Consider the following 18714-nt stretch of genomic DNA (forward strand, 5'->3'; position numbering starts at 1 on the left):
ACTGCAAATTTGAGTATGTTTCTGCAACATTCAATTCTACTTGTCCATAGATTTTATTATTACATACTTAAAGATAAATGGATTCTTTGTAATTAACTTCACTATATATATATATATATATATATATATATATATATATATATATATATATATATATATATATATATATATATATATATATATATATATATATATATATATATTGTTAGAGAAATTAAAAGGGCCTCCAAGATTTTCTGCAAAACATAAAGAAAAAATAATATATTTCAGCAACTAATCAAAGTGATTATGGGATCGTCGTCAACATTTTTCACACACTACTACGTGGAATTAATTGTTTTATTTATTTATTTAATATATATTATGAAGACAAATTAAAATAACTGGACTTGTTGTTAGCCACACACACTGACAATATTGTTTTATTACAAAGAGAGCACTTCTGTTTGAAGGCAAATCTGCATGCATTGCTGCATGGCTATATCAAGAAACTCTGTCCAAACTTTTATCTCCACCACTATTTTTATTAGAAAATAAAAAAACAAAAAGAAAAATTCTCTTTAATATTTTATAAAGTTTAAAAATTTCTATTTTTCAATTCAATATTAGTAGTTTTATGAAAATATCAACATAATATTTATTTTAATTTAATATAGTGTGTGCTTTAAAATTTTCAATAAATATTAATAGATAAAGAAATTGTTTATATAATTAACTACATTAATAATAATATTCTCTCAAAAACAATCTTATAAAAACATGTATTCATAAAAAGCCGGTTGGTCAGGTATAGTAGCAACTACCAAATGTACATGGGATCGGTTAAAGTTATAATCTCGACTTTAATAGGTCGGTTTATGGTTAATTATCGAATAAAATTTATAGGTCAAAATTGGTTCATTTTTACCCGGCCTAATAAAAAAGCTCCAAATTATCTCAATTTTTTAGACAAAAAATAGCTAAAACTATGTAAACAAACAAATAATTTAACATCTTAATATTGTCTAATTAATTATATTATATGTAACAATTCCAAGATAATTAATTAATTAATTATAAATTGAAAAAAGGGAATTTAAATTAACTAACCTAATAGCTACTAGATGGTGGAATTGCAGCATACTGTTTATCCACAACTTCAATCAGCTTGTTTGCCACTGCACTTGCATACACAATTGAACCTTCACAAATCTTGGGAAAAAAAATCATAAACAAATTTAATTTAATTTTTCATAATTAATTAAATTAATAAACTAAATAAATTTAATTATTACCTTGGAGTTAAATAGGAAGCTGTAATAATCCCCAATAAGCCCTCCAGCAACATGGTGAAGATCCAATTGAAGTTCATCAAGAACTTTCGACACGAAAAGCAAACAATTGATTCTCTTTTGCTGAACAAGCTTCACCGTAACTTCGTCGTCGACGATTCTCACATCGACTTCAGTGTTCTTCGATTTCCTTTGAAGCCAAGAGCTCCTTAGCGACGAACCGCTCTCCAAATTACCGAGGGAATTCGATTCGTTTTCGTTTTCGTAGTTTTCCGTCTTGGGCCTCTTCATTCTTTCTCTACTGCACCTCTTCTTCTCCACAAGCAGTTGCAGCTCTGCCACTGACCTCTTCAGCTCGTTTATATAGTTGATCGCGTCTTGAACTATCGAAGCTCTATCATTCTTCAATTATACAAAAAGAAAAAAAATATAGTTTTTTTATCGAAAATAACAAAAGAGTTTTTTCTTACTCGCACGTATTAAGTAAATCAATAAAAATGCATGGTTCAAAGCAAAAATATAAGAAATTACTAAAATACCCTTATCATTTAATTAATTGATACTGAACTAATTATCTTTCAATTAATTAAGAATGGGAAAGGGCAAAACTGAAAAGAAAATGCAATTAATACATCATTGAAATTGTAATGTGACAAATAATTTGAAGAAAAAAAAATCCGAAGGGCCAAATAATATGGGAAGAAGCATATGAAATTACTAAAATACCCTTACTATTAATTAATTGTTCCTCAACTAATCACGCAATTAATGCTTCGTCGAAATTAAAAATGACAAATAATTCAAAAAAAAAATCAAAAAAATCAAAACGACAAATAAAACGAGAAGGGAGTATTAATTATAAATTTATAATTAATATTATACCTTGGTGGGATTTGGAACCAATTTCCTCAAGTCATCAAATTTGCCTTTGAACTGAACCCTTCTGTGTTTCTCAGTGGCAAAGTGTTTGATATCTTTCCCATCTCGATTTTTGCCGACGCAGTCGATTTCTCCGGCCGTAAACTCGAAAACCCCGTTATCGTTCGGGTACATCAATCCTACATTTCCATGATTATTACTATTATCCCTCTCATCCACATTACCAAACAAGCTACACCCACTATTCTTCGCATAATTATTCGGCAAAGAGTGGAACAAATCCCTCAATGAAGGGGGCTGCGGGGGCAGATTCAACGGCATTAACGGGTCGTAAATCACGCTCCCCGAGGCGGAAGTTCCGTCGCCTCCTACATTAGGGTTTATCTCACCCACAAGCCCAAGTGAAGCCAAGAAATTGTCGTTGCTCGAATTTTTATTATGGTTTGAAAAACTGATTGAAGAAGTTGAGTGTAGAGAAGGGTATTTTCGGAAAGGAAAAATGTTGAGCAAATCAGTTGTGGTAGGGTATTGAGCAGTGTTAAAAATCGGATCTTGATCTTGATTTTGATTTTGATTATGGTGATTTTCAAGATTGAAAGCTGCGTTCATTTGTTCTACTTGCCAGTTGTTGTTGATTTGTTGGCCGCCATTGTTGTTGTTGAAGCAGTGTTCGATTTCGAGGTTGAGTTGGTGGTGGAGCTCCATTTCCATGGCGGCGATTTTAGGGTTTTCGTGAGGGTAATTAACGACGTCGTTTTGACCAATTATTCCTCTTTCTTCATCTTCATGTAAATTCATGGCTGGATCAAAATTACTGCTTTGTTCATACATCTTTGTTTTTCTTTTGTCTGTTGTACTTTGTGGATCTGTGTTTGTACCTGAAATAAAGAAAACAATAAACTGTAAAAGTTGGCATATAAACTTACAAGAAATCATAATTACAGAGATTCATAGGGGCCTCCAAATAAATAAATAATAGAAATGAAAACCCTAACCCTTTTGCAGTATCAAAGATGAAAACTTTATTGAGTAGGAAAAAGGATTAGCAAAAATCAAGAAAATGGTGAGTTAGTAGGTTATGTGTATATGTGTATGTATATGTGAATGTATATGTATATGCATGTTTATGTCTAGATATATATGTTTTTGTTACAACATGGCAAACTAATTTTGTTGAAACATTTGTTTTAAATTTTGTTCAGATGACAGCACCAGGTGATTTTCTATCGTTGATCTACACACACTAATGTGGGTGTGTGTATGTTTGTGTGGTAATGATTTACCTGGTGTATTGCACCCGATATAGCATATAGTAAATTGTCATTAGTGTTGCCCTTGCCAATCTCTTTATTCAATAAGCTACTAAACACTTATTGTATTTTGAAAATTCTCCCTCAATTTATCGGTCAACCTCTTGGACTATTAAGAACATTAGTACAATAAATTTTAAAATATTTTTAATAATTCTTAATAAATAACATCTTTATTATTGTGCTATGAATAAATTAAATAAATATTTAAGATAGTTTAACTTTTCATATGTTGGACAAAATTAAATATGTAAATTAAAATTAATACTGTCTGCAACGTTAAGGCTATGTTTGGATGCATTTTTGTTTTGTTTTTATTGTTTCCCAAAATAAAATAGGATTTATTACACTTTTCAAATCATTTTCTCAAAACAATTTCAAAATTTTCTCTCTCCTTTAATCGTAAATGAAAAGGTCAAGTTAAATGAGTAGATAATTTAATTCAATTTTGAAAATTATATATGATAATTATGTTCCAGTTAACTCGATTTTTTATTTTCTTTTTTTATTTCAATTTATCTATTAAAAAATAGAAAAAAAAAAAATTGCAGCTGGTGTGGGCCCAGGAACCAGTCAGTGATTCCGTCCAATCACCATGCATTTTGGGTCACTTAACTAACTTCAACTACGACAACTATCACATCAATTATTTCAATATTTTATTTAATTTCTTATTTAATCGACAAATAAATAATCTTAAATTAATCAATCAAATTATTTAATTGTATAATTAAGTCATGTAAAGCTGGTGACCAGGAACTCTACGCCTAATTTTTGTACCGTTTTTATTGTTTTTTTAATCCAAAAATCTCGATTTTTTCGACGAATTTCCACCTCATATACTAATTTCAATTTTTTTTAAATAAATAATGTTTGTAATAAATATTTGACCTAATTGTGCAAATTCTGTTATAAAAAAGAAAATCAGAAACTGAAAATACCCATCATATATATGTGTAATTAATCATTGGAAAGTAAAAAGGTTGCTCATACAAATGTTGTGATAGGGTCAACAGATTTTATCAAGGATGCTATTTTATTTATTTCTTATTCATATATTTCTATTTCCAAAAAAACAAAAATAAATAAATAAAATTCGAATATTGTTTGGTAAAATTAGGACTAAATTAAATCTAATTACCAAATTAAATCAAGATTGTTTCAACTTGGAAAATATTAAGAGACGTTTTGATTGTTTCCATTGAAAATATTTATTTGTAGAGGTTGAGCAATGCTGAACATGCTTTCTCAACTAGTGGTTGTTGACTCGGTCAACATCTATCTCTCTCTCTCACACACACACATTGATGGAGTCAGTTCGGCAATATTGGGCCGAACTCTCATTTATTCAAAATTATTGAGTCAAGGCCCAACGAGCGATAGGAACTAAGCCTGTTAAGCCAAAGCCTAATGAATGGCAATTATCGAGATGAACCAAAGTGTTCGCTATAAGAAGACTCAAATAATAATAAGGTCGCCCACATACAACTCGTGCGTAAAGCCCACTGGCATTCGTCAGATTGTAGTAAATGAAGATTAATAGGTGGTAGGTGACGAGCTCGGAGATTGACGGTTGAAGGAGAAGATCTCAAGATAATTCTCATTGAATAAATAACGGAAGTGTATAAATTAAACGGATATATTTAACCCTATTAGTGTTACGTTACATTCTTACACAATATAATCAATAATGCAATATACTCGATCTCTTTCAAGTTCTTTCCTTATTTTGGTACTTTCTCCGTCGGTTTAATTTATTTTCTCTATGCTGACGATAGGTGAGATTTTCGAATTGCTAAGAGAGCAGGGTTTCAAAGGAGGTCTTGATGGTGCATTTTGCACAATCACACACATTTCTCTTGGTAATGCATTTTGCTGAAAGTCCATCGGACAACTTAATTAGAGAGTTTAGATTGAAAATAAATATTTTAGATTGAAAATACATTATTCTCATTCACTCCATCTACTTCCAAAAATATCTATTTTCAGTCCAAATTTCTTCAGCTAGCATGTCGATATATCTTCAGTCTAAGTTCTCTATTTTTGGTCTAAACTTATCCAACTAAACTACCCGAGGGACTTTTTTTAACAAATTCAAAATATCCGAACGTAAATTTGAGTATGTTTCTGCAACATTTAATTATACTTGTCCATAAATTTTATTATTACATATTTCAAGATTAATGGAATTCTTTGGAATTAACTTCACTATAATACCCTAATTGCTTCGGACAATTTTACCCTTCTATATATATGTATATATATTATATTAGAGAGAAGGGCCTCCAAGATTTTCTGCAAAACATAAAGAAACAATAATTAATATATTTTCAGCAACTAATCAAAGTGAATTAAACATGCATGATTATGGGATCATCTTCAACATTTTTCACGCACTACTACGTGGAATAAATTGTTTTATTTATTTATTTAATATATATATAATATATCAAGACAAAATAAAATAACTGCACTTGTTGTTAGCCACACACACTGACAATACTGTTTTATTATAAAGAGAACACTTCTGTTGGAAGGCAAGTCTGCATGCACTGCTGCATGGCTATTTCAAGAAACTCTGTCCTAACTTTGACTCACTTTTTTTTTTCTAAAAATTTATTTCAAATTTTAGATAAATATATTAATGGATAAATAAATTATTCATATTAAATTAACCAAATTAAAATTCACATTCTCTCAAAAACATTTTTATAAAAACAGATGATAGTCCCAACTGTATTAATAGGTCGGTTTATGGTTAATTATCGACTAAACTTTATAGGTCGAAATTATGTCGGTTCTACCACCCTAATAAAAAGCTCCAAATTATCTTAATTTATTTAGACAAATTAAAACAAACAAAGAATTTAGCCTCTTAATATTATCTAATCACTCATTAATTATATTATATGTAACAATTCCAAGATAATTAATTAATTATAAATTGAAAAAAGGGAATTTAAATTAACTAACCTAATAGCTACTAGATGGTGGAATTGCTGCATACTGTTTATCCACAACTTCAATCAGCTTGTTTGCCACTGCACTTGCATACACAATTGAACCTTCACAAATCTTGAAAAACAAAATCATAAAAAAATTAAATTTTATTTTTCATAAATAAATAAACAAATCTAAAAATTTAATTATTACCTTGGAGTTAAATAGGAAGCTGTAATAATCCCCAATAAGCCCTCCAGCAACATGGTGAAGATCCAATTGGAGTTCATCGAGAACTTTCGACACGAAAAGCAAACAATTGATTCTCTTTTGCTGCACGAGCTTCACCGTAACTTCGTCGTCCACGATTCTCACGTCGACTTCAGTGTTCTTCGATTTCCGTTGCAGCCAAGAGCTCCTTAGCGACGAACCACTTTCCAAATTACCGAGGGAATTCGATTCGTTTTCGTTTTCCGTCTTGGGCCTCTTCATTCTCTCTCTGCTGCACCTCTTCTTCTCCACCAGCAGTTTCAACTCAGCCACTGACCTCTTCAGCTCGTTTATATAGTTGATCGCGTCTCCAACTATCGAAGCTCTATCGTCCTTCAATGCCAAAAAAATAAAAGAAATTAAAATAATATCAATTTGTTGAAAATTTTGTCAGAAATAACATAAGAGGAGTAGTATTATTGTTATTACTCCGCACATATTAAGAAAATCAATAAATATAGAAAATTACTAAAACACCCTTATGTAGTTGATTATCGTCTAATTACCTTTCAGTTAAGAGGATAAATGGCAAAATTGAAAGAGAAAAAATACAGTTAATGCTTCATCAAAATTGTAAAGTGACGAATAATTTGAGGAAAAAAAATCGAAATGACAAATAATATTAAAATAGCTGAAGAAAATTACTAAAATGCCCTTTATCATTAATTAAATAATTCTGGACTAATTATCTTCCAATTAATTAAGTGTGATAAATGGGCAAAATTGAAAATAAAAATGTGATTAATACTTCATCCAAATTGTGAAAAACAAAATTCCGAAACGACAGGTAATACGATCATAAAAATTACTAAACTACCCTTATCACTAATTAATTGACAAAATTCCGAAACGACAAGTAATACGATCATAAAAATTACTAAACTACCCTTATCACTAATTAATTGATTCTCAGCTATTTACCTTTCAGTTAATTAACAGTAATAAAGGGCAGAATACACACAAAAAAAAAAATGCAACCAATATTTGATTGAAATTGTAAAGCGACAGATAATTTGAAACGATCGAATAATACGAGAAAAGGAGTACTATTATACCTTGGATGGATTTGGAATCAATTTTCTCAAGGCTTGGAATTTGTCATTCAAGAGAAGCCTTCTGTGCCTCTCAGTGGCAAAGTGTTTGGTATCTTTCCCATCTCGACTTTTACCGACGCAGTCGATTTCTCCGGCGGCCGTAAACTCGAAAACCCCGTTATCGTTTTGGTACATCAATCCCACATTTCCATGATTATTATTATTATCCCTCTCATCCACATTACCAAACAAGCTACACCCACCATTCTTCGTATAATTATTCGGCAAAGAGTGGAACAAATCCCTCAGCAAAGGGGGCTGTGGGGGCAGATTCAACGGCAACAACGGGTCGTAAATCACGCTACCCGAGGCAGAAGTTCCGTCGCCGCCTACATTAGGGTTTATCTCACCCAAAAGCCCAAGTGAAGCCAAGAAATTGTTGTTGCTCGAATTTTTATTATGGGTTGAAAAACTGATTGAGGAGTTTGAGAGGAGAGAAGGGTATTTTGGGAAAGGGAAAATGTTGAGTAAATCAGTTGTGGTAGGGTATTGAGCAGTGTTAAAAATCGGATCTTGATTTTGATTTTCGAGATTGAAAGCTGCGTTCATTTGTTCTAATTGCCAGCTGTTTGAAGAATCGTTGTTGCTGTTGTTGATTTGTTGGCCGCCATTGTTGTTGTTGAAGCAGTGTTCGATTTCGAGGTTGAGTTGGTGGTGGAGCTCCATTTCCATGGCGGCAACTTCTTGATTTGAGATTATTGGGTAATTAACGACGTCGTTTTGACCCATTAATCCACCTCCTTCTTCTTGTTCGTGTAAATTCATGGTTTGATCAAAATCACTGCTTTGTTCATACATGTTTGTTTTCTTGTGTGTGTTGTTGTACTTTGTGGAGATGTGTTTGTACCTGGAAGAAAGAAGACAAAGAAACTGTAAAAGTGGGGGCATGTAACTACAAGAAATCATAATTGCAGAGATTCATATGGGCCTGCAAAATAATAATTAAAAAAAAAAAAAAAGAAAAAAAAAAACCTAACCCTGAAAACCCTAATCTTTTTTGCTGTTTCTTGGTTCTTGAAAAAAGCTGAAATTTGATGGATAAGCAGTTTCAAGATCAAAACTTTTTTGAGTAGGAAAAAGGAATTAGCAAAAATCAAGAAAATGGTGAGTTGGTAGGTTATGGTGTGGGTTAGGAGGGGACTGAAGACTGTATATATCTATATATGGGCTTTTATATATATATATATGTGTGTGTGTGAGATTTTGTTATAATGTGGGGGACCAGTTAATGATCTTCTTTTTAGACTGATTTTGCAATGATCAATTATTCTCTTTCACCATTCTTTTCAGTTTTATTGTATCAAGTTTGATACATATGCTTTTCTTTTTTCTGTACTTTTCTGGACAAAAAAAATTAAATTAAATTATTTTATTTATTTATTTTCTAGTACTTTTGTTTGATGGGCACAAAGGGGTTGGTTGTAAGGAATTTTTCCCACGATTTTGGTAAAAAGAAAAAAAAAAAACCAATCTTTAAATCGGTTGTGGTGGGGCCGGTATCGAGGGTTTGATAGATGTTAGACTCGATGAAATACATCGAGTTGTCTTGAATTATTAATCTAAAAATTATAACACACACTCAGTGAAACACATCGAGTGCTCTTGAACCATTGATCTAGACATAATAACATACACACATGTGTATGCGTGCTTAGTTAGTAGTTAGTTTTATTTATATAGATCTATGGCTCAGAATCGTTTGGTCATGTTACATCCGGTGATTTTTAACCATTGATGTGTGTGTGCTGATCAACGGTTAATAATTATCGTAGATATTTGATCGGGTGTAGTATCGAATAAATCGGTGTGGGCCCAAGAACCAGTCAGTGATTCCGTCCAATCACCATGCATTTGGGGCACCTTAACTAACTTCAACTACAACAACTATCACATCAATTATTTCAATAACATTATTTCATTTCCTATTTAATCGACAAATAAATAATCTTAAATTAATCAATCAAATTAATCAATTGTATAATTAAGTCATGTAAAGCTGGTGACCAGGAACTTTAGGCCTACTTTTTTTTTAATCGTTTTAAAAAAAAAATTTAATCCAGAAATCTCGATTTTTCGATGAATTTTTTTCACCTAAGATACTACTAATGTACAATATATTTTTAATAAATAATGTTTGTAATAAATATTTGGCCTAAGTTTGCAAATTCTGTAACCAATCATTGGAAAGTAAAAGGTTGCTCACACAAATGCTGTGATGGGGGAAAATAGCAGTTATGAAGGATTCTGTTTATTTCTTATTCATTTATGGTTAATTTAATTTATTTTTTTATACCAAGAATCCCTAAATTTTAGAACTGAAAATCAAACCAACCTACTCGTTCCCGGATACCGATTGTTAATCAAATCAACCTCAAACACAATTTCTAACACACACGATACGTTCGGTTTGATTCGATTCATTCACCGTCTTAATTCGGATGCCATAACAGTCTATCACGTATCCTTTTACTTATTTATATTTAAAAGTCAAGAAATTAAATAATCATAGAAAATATAAACCCCTTTGATTAAGATATTTTTTGAACTAATTTAGCCATGTTTCTTTTATTTATTTCCATTGAAAAAAAAAATATTTGCAGAGGTTGAGAAATGCTGAACATGCCCCTCTCTCTCTCTCTCTCTCTCTCTCTCTCTCTCTCTCTCTCTCTCTCTCTCTCTCTCTCTCTCTCTCTCTCTCTCTCTCTCACACACACACACACACACACACACACACACACAGCACTTCTCTTCATAATAATTTCTGAATTGTTTGAAGAATTACTTTTTGATACGTGCAGAATTTAATATAAGTATTAGCTAGATTAATTAGTAAATTAATTAGTGGATAATTAGTGAATAATTAGTAGACTTAGTCATGCATAAAAATAGTGCTTATTAGTTGGCAGAAGTGGAGTGAGGCTTATTCCCACGTATTGCTCAATTCTAGGGAATGGAGTTAGTTGCTTATAATTTTTGTATTATAAATAGAGAAATATGTAAGGAAGGAAGGGGCAGAAAAGAATTATCCTCTTGAATCTTCTTATTATTACTCTTTTTCTAATCTCTTTTCATTCTTCAAAATTCACGTTCCTACATAACACTTTTCTAATTCTCTAGGAATTATTGCATTTAGAGAAAAAAATATAATATATAGTTTTGCAGGTATCAAATTCAGTCTCTTTCTAGGGAACAAAATAGTTGTGTGTTTCCCTCTTTTTCCTCTTGCCTTTGTTCAAGAAAACACTTCTATTTACGTGCAAGCAATCGTCGGAAACTGCTAATTATCCGGGCAGTTTGTGCCGTTACGATTGCAGTGCTTGTAGGACACATTTAACGAAGAAAGAAACTAATCCAATCCAATCCTATCCAATCCATACTAGATTGCGATCCCCATTGGATAATAAATTCCCTATTCATAGATCAAAATTTCCATCTTTAATTTACATGCAGTCGCACATATATAAACGCAAATACGTAGACACGAATTTTATCAAGGTTAAACGGTGCAAATTCTCCACATTCTAGTACAATTAAACCACAACTACCATTCGAAAAACTCAATTAAACAGCATAAAATACGAGAGGTTTAAAAAGTTAGCATCACATCTTCCTCAAGAGAAGAAACAACCTTTGATCGACTTTAAACTTGTGCATCTTCAAAGGATCGCCTTTTAGCATTAGCTGAAGCCCTCCAAATGAAACATACACCACCCTGTGACAAATTGAAAAAAATCGAATTATAAGTTTCGTCCAATAAAAAATTAATCACAAAAAGAAAAGATTTTTTTTTAATTAATGCACGAAGGAGCATTTACGTACACTTTAACATCGTCTTTTGCATCTTTAGCTTCAGCCATCTTATACAGAAGACCATGCATCACGTACTCAAATTTGTCTGCAAGTGATGCTTGTTTTCCCTGCAATTAGAGGACAATGATCATATATGCGAATAAGACCTTGTTTGGAATTAGGATTAGGTTTGATAGACAATATAATCAAGCTATGTCATATGTTTGGGAATCAGGATTAGGCCTAGTAGACAATATGAAGGATAGTTACTCCAAACTCAACTCCAAGTATTACACACTAAAACCAAAACGATATTCACATATAACATTATCAATCCTAATTCCTAGCCAGTTCAATCAATCTTACCCACCCCATCAACTCTCCCAAACAAGGCTTTAGAATAAATAGTACGCATAACTTTAGCATGTAGGCCCGTGAGTATAGGTGTAGACACTCGTGCACACCATAGCATTAACTCGAAAAGCAACAATTTTCCTAAATTTCTACCAAACATACTATTGCATTGAAGGTGAGCTTGACCTTCCAGAAAATTAATTAAAAACGGTAACAAGATAACTGTAGTACCACTTGATGCATTTTTAAATGAACCCAAAAGGTCGAAAAAACATAATACATTGAAGAAATTTTATATATGCTGCTCTTTTAGCATAATCAAATCTGCCGACTGCATTTATTTATAAATTCGGGCATGTAATTAAAAAAAAAAGAAAAAAAAAATCGGAGTGACAAAGGACTGCACCTCGGAAAAGTGGTTACTTACTGTCGAACCATCCTTATGCAGAGTGTTCGAAATAACCATCCTATACTTCTCCCCGGGGAGCATTTGATATATCTCAGCGTGCACATCCAATTCCAAATAAAAGTCATCATCTTCACTATTGGCATTGATTCTAGAAACTGAAAATACCATACACAAATTAGGTTTTCAAGCACTACTTCGACTTGTTTTTCGTGAACAAAAAATCTCCCTCCAACAAAACAATTGTATAAAAAGATTCGAACACTTGGAAGAATGGTTTGCCAGGAATCATTAAAATGGCATAAAAAAAAATATCTTTATTTTTCTCTATTTTACCTTTATCGTACACTACTAGGCTGTCGAATTTAAGGACCTTGATTATCTCGTCGAAGTAAAATTCGGCCATCGTTTACCAAATAAGCAAGAAAGTAACCTGTAACGAATACCAAAACGGAACTGCATTAATTACCCAACACCATTTTCCTAAACACCAAATTGCATTTCAAAAAATACCCTAAATAAAAAATACAAATTTACATTTTTACTTTATGATAATACAAAAAAAAAATCAAAATTAAATTATTTGAATATTCAACTCACAACACTAACACTACACTACAAATGCGTATCATCAACCCTAAATCGGTACACAAATCCACACATGGCGAAGCAAAATCAGTACCGTAATTCAACAATAAAATTGCTAAAACGGTGTAATTTGTTAGAAAAAAAAAATGGGTGCCGAATTGAAAATTGAAAAATGGTACCAGGGATGAGTTTACAAATTATCGAAGCTGATCAAGGAAAGAATTTCTTACCGTCAGAAGGTTTTGCTGGCTATACTCTTGCGCAGGGGAAATTGGGGAAAAGGGTTTTACGCATTAGGGTTTTATATGCTTTTCTTTTTCAATTTAACAATTTAGTTTTTTTAAGAAGATTTTCGAAACCTAAAATGGATATTTAATCGGGTCGGGTTAAAAAACCGGCCCAGTTAAATCAGAATCTGTTCACTTTGTCTGGCTTTATTGGGCCTATACTAATTCAGCCCAATTATATTATATTAAAAAAAAAACTTATTAGAAATTTTATGGTTTAATTTCACTTTGCACCCTTGAAATGTACCATTTTGTTACTTTGCATCCTCAAAATATGTTTAATCGTTCAAATTGCACCCTATTTTATTTTCCGTCTTGAATTTCCATTGTTAACCATTTTCTGATTGTCAACAGATCATTTTTGCTCGAAAATACATTAGCGCTTTGCAACCTGAAGAAAAAATCAATTGAATAGACAAAAATGACCATGTTGACGATCAAAAATTAAGTTAATAACGGAAAATTATGGCCGAAAAATATACTAGGGTGCACTTTGAACGATCAAACATGTTTTGAGGGTGCAAAGTACCATTTATTATTTTCGGGGGTGTAAAGTGTCAAATGGTGCATTTTACGAGTGCAAAGTGTAATTAAGCCAAATTTTATTTGTACACTCGATATTATGCATAGTTACATATATAACTCCTCATATTTAGAAAACATTACAAAAATATCCCTAAAAGTTTTTCAATTAACTTAGAAAAAATTCCAACTTAATTTCACAATGTAATATTCATCAAAATATTCTCTATAAAAATATTCATAAGAAGAAAGTATATCGAAAGAGGGTTTTTTTTTATATTTCGATTAACATAGTTGAACAATCGTCGTTCTTTCTCATCTACTTAAAAATTTTAAAAATAAATCAAACTTTAATTCCTTCGAACGGTTCTAAAAATAGCTAGACGTAAATTAGATGGTTCCGGTGTAATTTATACTAATAAGGGTAAATGTAAATATATTATTTGTTACTTTGGAATTTGGATTGAAGTTTTAACGTAAACCAAGTTTTAAGGAAGGTTTATTATATTCTTAAAACTTAAGGTCTAAAGAGTAATTACAATTAATCTAACATGCGTATATATCATATGTGTTAATTTATGATAAATAAATTTAATATATAAAAATAAAAAATAAAAAATAATGTACAAACTACCATCCCCTCTTTCAACGCCTTTCATTTTTAAATCTGCAATTATCCATTCTCGAATTCTAGTGAGAGAAAGTAGAGAGAGAGCAATTCATGAATTCGTTAAAAGAAAATAAACAAACGACTAATTCATCTATACATACATACATAAATATATACGTATAGAGAGAGAGAGAGAGAGAAAGCAGAACCTCGTTGATAGGCGGGAGGAGAGAGAGAGAAAGGGGGGCGGGAAGGGGGGGCCGGCCGCACAGAAATCGATGGAACAATATGAAAGGGAAAAATCTCTGATAGTTCCATTAATATTCACCCTCTTCTGCCTCTGCGTTTCGATCGGCGGCGTACTCCTCGTCATCAACCTCTATTTCCCCGACTTATCTCAGCCGTGGCAGCCAATCGCTGCCTTCGTCCTCATCGGCTCCACCTGGATCTTCTGGATCCTCACCTGTTTCTACGTCTGCATCAAAACCTGCTTCCGCCGCTGCCGCTGCCGCGACCGCCAGATCCCCACCGCCCTAACCCCCAGGAATATTCCCCCTTTCGCCGCACAGAACGACGGCGGCCACGGCCACCACCACCAACACGATTCGATTCAAGACACCTCCTTCGCCTCCTCAACGGATTCCGAGACTCCATTGACGTACGCTGCTGTCTAATTGTGTGATTGGAGGAAGGATTTTAATTAATTAATTAATTGATTGATTGATTAGCTGGGTAATAAATTAAATCGTCATTTGTTTCTTCATTAATTTCCCTCTTTTGTTTTTTTATTAGAGGAATTAATTGGAAGATGGTTTTGTTCTAGTTAACGATGATTAGAGTTAATGATGAATACTTAATCGGTTTAGGAGGAGAAGAGGAATACATTTTGTTTAATTATAAGCGCTTTCATTTGTGCCCTAGCTGCACAAACTGAATTCTTTCAATTCTTCTGTTTTTTTTTTCTTTTTTTTTCAGTTTGATTTTTAATTTTTCATTTATATTTTGCTTGTAGATTTTCTCATACTTACTAATTAATCTAATTTGTTGACGATTATTAAAGATTAAAATTTTGATGGAAAAAATGTTAAACCCTATTCGAGAATTAATTTCGAAACGGGCTTGTTAAATTGCAGTTAGGAATTATAATGATGCATGCATAGATTTCGATACATGAATATAGTCTACGTTTCATGCATTGGTTGGCTATTTATGTAGATCAACGATGTTAAATTAAATGATGTATTGATTTTGATACATGAATATAGTTTACGTTTCATGCATTGGCTGGCTATTTTTGTAGATCATCGATGTTAAAATAAATGATGTATTGATTTTGATACATGAATATAGCTTACGTTTCGTGCATTGGTTGGCTATTTATGTAGATCAACGATGTTAAATTAAATGATGTATTGAGTTTGATTCATGTACGTTTCATGCATTATATTGGTTGACTATTTATGTAGATCAACGATGTTAAATTAAATGACGTATTGATTTTGATACATGAATATAGCTTACATTTCATGCATTGGTTGGCTATATATCTAGATATATCAACGATGTTAAAATAAATGATGTATTGATTTTGATTCATGAATATAGCCTACGTTTCATGCATGGATTGACTATTTATGTAGATCAACGATGTTAAACTGAATGATCTATTACCCAGAGTGTAGCATTTACAAAACGCATTTATTTTACAACTTAACATGCCAAGAAGAAATCTTTATGTATGATAATTTAGCATAATCGAATCAAGAAAACACCGAGAAGAAATCTTTATGTTGAACTTTTCAACTACTCGAGACTTTATGAAACTCCTCAACGGGGAGTTCGATGCCACCACACACTAAACAAATATATACATGGGTGTGTGTAATTATGTGTAGATCTACGGTTAGAATATACCCAGTAAACATAATTAGGTATAACATCTGATTACACTCCTCAACCACTCCACCAATTTATATCAATGATAAAATTGTAGCTAACTAAAATCGATCAAATATATTATTATGTCTCTTTCATTTAGTCTTACACAAAAGTTTGGAAATGCCCCTTAAAAGTTGTTGTAAAATCCTTAGACGTGTTGGAATTAAGATTTAGCGAGGGTCTTGGAATTTTCTTTTGCAAATCTCTTTCCCAAATTAGAGACTCGACGAGCCTTAAAATTCATCGAACTCTTAATATAAAATTTGTGCAGTTTGCATACGTCAAACAAATCTGCATTTAGTTTTCACACCACATATTGGAACTGCATTCTTAATAGCTAGGCATTGAATCAAAGACTTCACAAGCCTCGTGTCTTAACGTACACATAAAATCATGCATAGTTCGATGAATGTTACGTACCATATTCTTGTGGGGCAACTCGTCAAACAAATTGCGTGCATTTTTTAGATCATGTAACTTAGATGCATCATGCATCATACATGTACATGTGTGATTGTTCGAAAAAATAAAAAGAAGAAAAAGAAAATTGGTTATATAAATTTAGCTATTAAGTAGCTATATTTCAATATTTTTTTTGAATTAATATTTTTTATAATTTCAAAAATTCCATCATTACCTAAATTTTATTCTAGGACTTTGATGGGATACATGACTATATATGGATTTTGTCACGTCCCGAAATTTGAAGACTTGATTAAGATTCAAGTTATAATAAAAAAAAACATAATAAAATCAAGATTCATAGCTTGTATTAATTAAGGAGATTTGGTGAAGAATCAACGCACGGGAGAAAATAAAATCATAGGTCCGTCTTTATATCAATTAAATTGGATATTGAACTTATATGTTTTCCGAACAAGGATTGTATTGTGACGAATTTGATACTTAGGAAAATAGTATATAGTTCACGTATTCCGCGTGGATTCGACACTTATTTCGTTACGTGCATGCACTTATCACATGCATCTCTTCATCAAGATAATCTCATGGCCATGTGCATAAACAGTTTAACAAATCATATGACTTAATTGATCAATAAATAAATCAATAAATAAACAAATAAAGAAAAAACACAAACCATATGAATTGTGAATGTGCATTGCTTCACCATATCTATCGAACCAATTTATGTAGCGTTACAGATCGAGCAACACGCTTTTAGTTGAAGCTTCGTTGGACAAGCTTTCGCCTCCTCCAATTCCTCTCGTTTTTCGCGTACCACCGACTTATCACCGCGCGCAATTCCATATATGTAACTACATTCTGGTGGAGGCAATTCGTCGAACAGCTTGCATGCACTTTTCGCATCACGTGCCTTCAAATATAATTAATACAACATGCAAAGAGTTGGCGTTGCCCCAACTCTTGCCAATCAATTGGTCTACATTTTTCCTCAATAATAAATAAATAAAAATAAAAAGAATTTTGGGTTGTATTTAATTTAATCTTAATACAGTATATTGGTGTGACAAAATTGAGATTTCGTAAGAAGTATTATATTGGAATAAAATAAGTATAACTTTTGACCTTTTGTGTGAAAAGGTCAAAGTCGTTTCACCAAAATTCCCCAAAGTGAATAATGGCCAATTGATTGGATTTGGATTAATATATTATGATTTAAATCAAATTGGTTTTGTATTTTGCAATTAAAAAGATACAAGGAAGCCACAATTATTGTGTCGTTGGGCTAAAGTATTTGGAATATTGTACTATACTTTATTTTGTTTTGAGATATTTTCATAAGGTTGTGCTGGGTGGAAATCGAAACAAATATTTTTATTTTCACCGATTTTGATTCGCGTTTTTTTGATTTTGGAACAATATTTTTAATTACAAATTCCGAATATTCGATTTGGGTTTCTTTATAACGGAATTGGAATATATATGAGATTCAATTCATGATCCTATTTAAATTTTTGAAAATTACATTTATAATATCAATAGTACCAAAATATTGGAATTTTTCGAATTCCGCAGATCCCTTTCTAATTTCTTTTTTTTTTTTTGGAAATGGGTTTTTTCATTTCAATTACCAAAATCCCAATTTTCAATATTCCAAATTTTTTTGTGAACGAAATTGGAACTATTTTTGTCACTTCCAAAAAAAATCGAAACTTTCCCGAAATTATTTATTCTCGATTCGACATGTCCGATTTACAGCACCCCTAGTTGTGTTTGATGAAAATAACAACTAAAAATTGCTAATTAATGATTGTAATTTAATGAAAAGACAATACTAAAAATATTACACACGACACGCTAATTAAAAGTTAGACTCCACCAATCACACATTTTCTCCCAACAAAAAAATTAAATTAATAAAATCTGAACCCCCTCCGCCAACCACCGGCGGCCACCCCCACCCCCAACCCCCGCCCCCCTCATTCAATATTGCTTATTTAAACTTCTCCCCATTATCAAAAACTCCTCAAAAA

General features: G+C 31.9%; 3 protein-coding genes across 4 annotated transcripts; all 3 read right to left on the bottom strand.

Annotated features, from left to right (window-relative positions):
- Positions 1–187: 187 nt before the first annotated feature.
- LOC105952427 (transcription factor bHLH91) lies at positions 188–3336 on the bottom strand. Its single transcript, XM_012975978.2, has 5 exons — positions 3146–3336; positions 2154–3028; positions 1275–1673; positions 1090–1191; positions 188–236 (listed from the first exon to the last, which is right to left on the bottom strand). The coding sequence occupies exons 2-4, from the start codon at positions 2979–2981 to the stop codon at positions 1090–1092; spliced, it is 1329 nt and encodes a 442-aa protein (XP_012831432.2). The 5' UTR covers positions 2982–3028; positions 3146–3336; the 3' UTR covers positions 188–236.
- A 2233-nt stretch (positions 3337–5569) lies between these two features.
- On the bottom strand, positions 5570–9407 carry LOC105952426 (transcription factor bHLH91). Its single transcript, XM_012975976.2, has 5 exons — positions 8742–9407; positions 7726–8611; positions 6614–7003; positions 6434–6535; positions 5570–5755 (listed from the first exon to the last, which is right to left on the bottom strand). Exons 2-4 carry the CDS (start codon positions 8560–8562, stop codon positions 6434–6436), a joined length of 1329 nt encoding a protein of 442 aa, XP_012831430.1. The 5' UTR covers positions 8563–8611; positions 8742–9407; the 3' UTR covers positions 5570–5755.
- Positions 9408–11223: 1816 nt separating this feature from the next.
- On the bottom strand, positions 11224–13243 carry LOC105952425 (DNA-directed RNA polymerases II and V subunit 8A). 2 transcript variants are annotated; one of them, XM_012975974.2, is made up of 5 exons: positions 13132–13243; positions 12650–12746; positions 12335–12471; positions 11584–11681; positions 11224–11476 (listed from the first exon to the last, which is right to left on the bottom strand). In XM_012975974.2, the coding sequence occupies exons 2-5, from the start codon at positions 12717–12719 to the stop codon at positions 11365–11367; spliced, it is 417 nt and encodes a 138-aa protein (XP_012831428.1). In that variant the 5' UTR covers positions 12720–12746; positions 13132–13243; the 3' UTR covers positions 11224–11364. The 2 variants fall into 2 exon arrangements, with proteins under 2 accessions (XP_012831428.1, XP_012831425.1); XM_012975971.2 differs by having other exon boundaries at positions 12314–12471.
- Positions 13244–18714: the final 5471 nt, after the last annotated feature.

Source organism: Erythranthe guttata, chromosome 14, assembly GCF_056151865.1.
Source record: "Erythranthe guttata isolate IM_541 chromosome 14, IM_541, whole genome shotgun sequence".
NCBI classification, from domain to species: Eukaryota; Viridiplantae; Streptophyta; class Magnoliopsida; order Lamiales; family Phrymaceae; genus Erythranthe; species Erythranthe guttata.